This window comes from Sinocyclocheilus rhinocerous, unplaced genomic scaffold (genome assembly GCF_001515625.1).
Source record: "Sinocyclocheilus rhinocerous isolate Xijiao unplaced genomic scaffold, SAMN03320098_v1.1 scaffold2558, whole genome shotgun sequence".
Classification (NCBI taxonomy): domain Eukaryota; kingdom Metazoa; phylum Chordata; class Actinopteri; order Cypriniformes; family Cyprinidae; genus Sinocyclocheilus; species Sinocyclocheilus rhinocerous.
Window position 1 is genome coordinate 306427 of NW_015655145.1, and position 4675 is coordinate 311101.

Consider the following 4675-nt stretch of genomic DNA (forward strand, 5'->3'; position numbering starts at 1 on the left):
TTCCCCCAACACTGCAGATTTACTTTGCTACATAAATTTTTCCATTCAATAAACTATTTTCATATATATCGTAGCTATAACCTAATCCTAACTGAAAATGTTTTTGCAATACTGTTTTTACAAATAAGAACATCCCTGAATGTTGGTTTTGCCAGTTTATATAACATCAAAGTACAAATGTGTCCCTAAAATATGGTATAGGCCTACATAAACACCTGTTTGTTTCACTATGTTAGTCAGGGCTTCTAAACTACTAAAGCTCACTATTGGTTCAACAGGTTTCACTATATCAGTGAGGATATTTTTTAATAGTGAGGACCTCACAAGTAGGCTACACACACATTTTTACACAGCATGTAAATATACATACACTTTATTTACAAGTTACTATTAGCTGATGCGATTTTTAAAAACTACACTTTCACCTGCAACATTTATTCACAGGTGAAAGCAACACCATGTATGCATTAATACAAAGCTCAGGCCGCTTCTTCAATCTCAAAATCATAAACAAGAGTATCATTGAGGTCCTCAGGGCCAAGTATCCAATGATTTTTCCTCCGAGTAGAAATCTAAAAAAACAAGAGGAAAAAAAATGGATCACTGAAGAAAAAAATAATAATAATAATTTAAAGCAATTTTATTTAGAAAACACTACCTTTTCATCTAACAGCTCTTTGAGTAAGGAGTTTAGAGAACTCTTGGCAATGCATTCATCCATCTAATTGACAAAGCAACAGGCCATCAAGACAAGGAACGTAAAACTTGCTAATCATTAAATAATTGACAAACGTCCTTTTCCATCTTTAAACTTACTTTGCCTTGGTGCAGCTCAGAGCAACACTCATCCACGTCAAAGCTCTCATTCATGCATTTCTCCTGAAAACACAGACTAGCACCATTGGAACCGGTCTGGTATATCAGAAATCAATACCGTCCCCAATTCATGACTTCAGTAAAGTCACCCATAGTGCTTTTCAAATGCCACAGGCTAGTAATTGTAATAAACCTTTGTCATAAACACGAACAAACAAACAAAACCGAGAAAAGTAGTCGTAATAAAATGTTGCCAAACGTATCTTTGTGGATATCATGGGCGCGTTCTGAACTCGAAATGACGCGGAACGTCAAAACGCTTTCTACGGTCACGCCGAGTTTTGTAAGAACCGTAAACTTATGAAAAGGAGAAAAAAAAAAAAAACACCTACCATTCTCAAAAAAACTCCGAATCTGTTTAATTTAAACGTAATCTGCGAGCGTGTCAGTAAGGCCTCGAATGGAAAATCAACCAACGGCTGATAGCAATTTGTCTCAATTTTGTGGTTCACCTGGTTCAACCAAATTAACAGATTTCAAGTTCATTGGTGAGCTAATGAGCACATCCTTGGGCACTCTGTTAAAAGGTGTTCATAACATTAACATGCTAAAATGGTATAAATTTGAGACCGTTAAAAAATGATTATTATTTCTACATACAATAAACTTTTAAACAAACTTTAAAATTTAGCAATGCTCTGCTACAGCCAAATGTTGCATTAGTTTGTGTGTGTGTGTCAAATACAGTAAGCTTCACAGTTTTAGGTAGAAACTAGTTGATAGCAAGAAATGTCATAAAAAATCGTATCCCCTGCCCCCAGGAGTACTTTTAGGGACACCTTTTAAAACACTGTAAATAAGCTGTATAGTGATAAAGATGAGTGAATCAATAATTAGAATTATTTAAATTAAATCTTATGATGTTCCATTGTTTTAAAGCACAATACCAAATAGCTTCTAACCATTTAAAATAGTTACAGAACTCCACTACACTGTACAAAGGAAAAATAAACACTAAAAACAAAAACTTTAAGTGTCCCCCCCATATTTAACAAGTCATACACACTGTTCCTACACCTTAAACCAGGGATGCCCAACCCTGTTCCTGGAGATCTACCTTCCTGCAGAGTTCAGTTCCAACCCTGATCAAACACAGCTGTCTGTAATTATCAAGTGCTCCTTCAGACCCTAATTAGTAGGTTCAGTTGTGTTTGATCAGGTTTGGAGCTGAACTCTGCAGAAAGGTAGATTTCCAGAAACAGGGTCGGGCACCCCGTCTTAACAGGTATATAAACATTTTAAGCTGTGCAACATATGCTTTGGCTGCATCCAAAATCAGATACTTCCCCACTAGTAGGCCAAAAACCGTACGTGAGACAAGTGGAACGTCCAAATTCAAAGTATTCATAAAGGAGTGGTTAAAAAGTAATCTCCATCAAGATTCTGAAGTGCACTTACAACGGACACTTAACTACTGCATGAGGCTACAAGAGAGGATTTGTGACTGGAAAGTGAAGCAACGCAAGTGACACTGGTTGGTCACATGACGTATATCATACATCCAAGTTCATATGACATAAAACAAATAATTTACAACTGTTAAAAAAAAAGTATGTTTTATATTAGTGGTCTCCAACCCTGTGCCTGGTGAGCCACCTTCCTGCAGACTTCAGTTCAAACCCTGCTCCAACAAACCGGTCCGTAATTATCAAGTAACCCTGGGCTCTTCCACATGTTTTACGTGTGTTTGATTGGGGTTAAAGCTGAACTCTGCAGGATGGGAGTTCTGCTCCAGGAGCAGGGTTGGAGACCCATGATATGAAACATTCTTTTTTTTAACACCCATAAAATAACTACATATTCAACATAAGTATTTATTCAGACAGTATGCGAATTTGAACGCAGCCAGTCAGTAAATGTTTCAATGGTTGAACTACAATAACAAAAAGTAGACCGTGGAAGAAAATACTTTATTCTTGTATTAGTAGGTCGAAGAACTTAACTAAAAAGTCATTTGGATTCAATACAGAACCTTCCAAACATTATTAAAAGCACAAAACCACTACTAACTCAAAAAAAGTCATTCCCTCTCAGTAATGGGCCTCATGACAACAGCGGTAAATGAATATTTAGGAAAAAAAATCCAAACTTTACATAAAAGTTTCAGGTAGGAAAAAAACAAAAAAAAACATTTAAACTACAAAACTCCACAGATGATGCTTGTGAACAGTCCAACAAAAAACTATTCTCAAATGTAAACATTATTGTTTCTGTTGCATAGCTTCTTTGCGTGCAGCATCCTGTAGCAGCTGTGTGTCCACTTCATCCGCAGGAAGCTGAACATATCGCACTACTGATCCACGGATAAAGCAGTTCTTCACCGACAACTAAAATAATAAAGAGTCATATATAGAAATTGTTCTCCTGAAGGTGTTCATCTGTTCAAACTCAATATGACATTTCATACATGTCAGAATCAAGTGGCTGAGGTTCTAGGCACAGACCAGACAAGTGTTCTTTTCTGCTATTTAAGTTTTACTTCTCATTATCAATCTATTCACTGACTGGGGTTTAAATAATATGCACACTTCTTTATCTATAACAAAGAACACACTTGACACGTTCTCACCATGTGCGGATATTTCTCTGGATCAGTGACACTGATATCTGTCAGTTTGATGTTCAGATACTGTGAAGGGAGAACACGTTTCATTTTATAGTGAAATTCACTCAATATTTGCTTATATTTCAATAAAGCGGAATGTGCAGCCATACCTGATCAACTGAGTGTAATGTTCCACAAATGCTGCAAAATTGACATTAAGAATGTAATGAGTTACCACATAAATTACACAGTGCACATATTATATTTTAAAAGTATGTGATATATTATAAAAAAAAAGTGCTTACCTCAAGTCATTCTTGAGCTCAACCACAACATCTTTGCCAACCAAGGACTTGAAGAACGAGTAGAAGAGCTGAGGAATTAAATGTTTGAATGTTACATTCAAATTAAGGCCGGATATAAGAACAAAAGTTGACCAAACGATATGAAAATGCGATTTAAGACGTGAAATACAGTACAACGTTTTACACAATGAGCGAAGTCATCTAATTGTACACACCAAAAGCAGTTTACACTGGCTCTAAATTACTCTATTCGAAAACAGAAATTCCAAGGCATTATCAAATGGCCGGTGTCGATTTGAAATGAAAAGAATAACAATAAAAATGGTTTGCGATTGGACAAGTTAGCTAGCCGTTAGCAGGCTGCTGCCATTATTAATTCCTCACCAACAGCGGTGTGCAGTAAACAATAATACATTTTAAATATTGCAAACATATGTATTTGGTCGCTGCAAAACTGTTTCCTTTTTTAACGGAAAACACTGTTTGTTATCGCTAAATAACACTTGCCATTTTCACGCGGTTTTGTGCTTCAGATCACATACGTCATCAACGAGAGCTGCCGCATTCTTCACTTCGTGCTTCTATTGGCTAAACAAATGAAGTTGTAACGCTCCCATTGGTGGAGAAATGTCTGCGTCATCTGTACGCATCGCGGAAAATGCCTCACAAATACAGAATAGGAAAGTTTATTTACGAAAAAAAATCTTATAAATTCTTATTTTTTTAAATAAAACTTTTAAAAATAATAATTAAATGATGCCAGAAAATTAACTTTCACGGTGTCCACACGGCTTTACTAGCAAACTTACATCCCGTTGTCCTATAGGCCCTCCTTTAATAGCAGAATCTCTGGTAATTTACCCTTTCACCAGCAGATGGAGGCAAATAATAAAAAAGCACGGGCAAAATTCTTATTAACTTTCGCCCAGTAGTTGCATAAACTTCTTCG

At 36.2% G+C, this 4675-nt stretch overlaps 1 protein-coding gene and 1 long non-coding RNA gene across 8 annotated transcripts; both read right to left on the minus strand.

Moving 5' to 3' along the window:
- Window positions 1–558: 558 nt before the first annotated feature.
- LOC107717937 (uncharacterized) lies at window positions 559–1970 on the minus strand. Of its 7 annotated transcripts, none has more exons than XR_001637360.1 (5): window positions 1883–1907; window positions 1209–1328; window positions 817–879; window positions 659–721; window positions 559–572 (listed from the first exon to the last, which is right to left on the minus strand). It is a non-coding gene; the product is annotated as an uncharacterized LOC107717937 (long non-coding RNA). The 7 variants fall into 7 exon arrangements; XR_001637361.1 differs by lacking the exon at window positions 1883–1907 and adding an exon at window positions 1779–1793; XR_001637362.1 differs by lacking the exons at window positions 1209–1328; window positions 1883–1907 and adding an exon at window positions 1934–1970.
- Window positions 1971–2354: 384 nt separating this feature from the next.
- LOC107717936 (U6 snRNA-associated Sm-like protein LSm2) lies at window positions 2355–4345 on the minus strand. The gene is made up of 5 exons (XM_016524840.1): window positions 4234–4345; window positions 3727–3794; window positions 3592–3622; window positions 3446–3505; window positions 2355–3203 (listed from the first exon to the last, which is right to left on the minus strand). The coding sequence occupies exons 1-5, from the start codon at window positions 4234–4236 to the stop codon at window positions 3078–3080; spliced, it is 288 nt and encodes a 95-aa protein (XP_016380326.1). The 5' UTR covers window positions 4237–4345; the 3' UTR covers window positions 2355–3077.
- Between the last annotated feature and the right edge of the window lie 330 nt (window positions 4346–4675).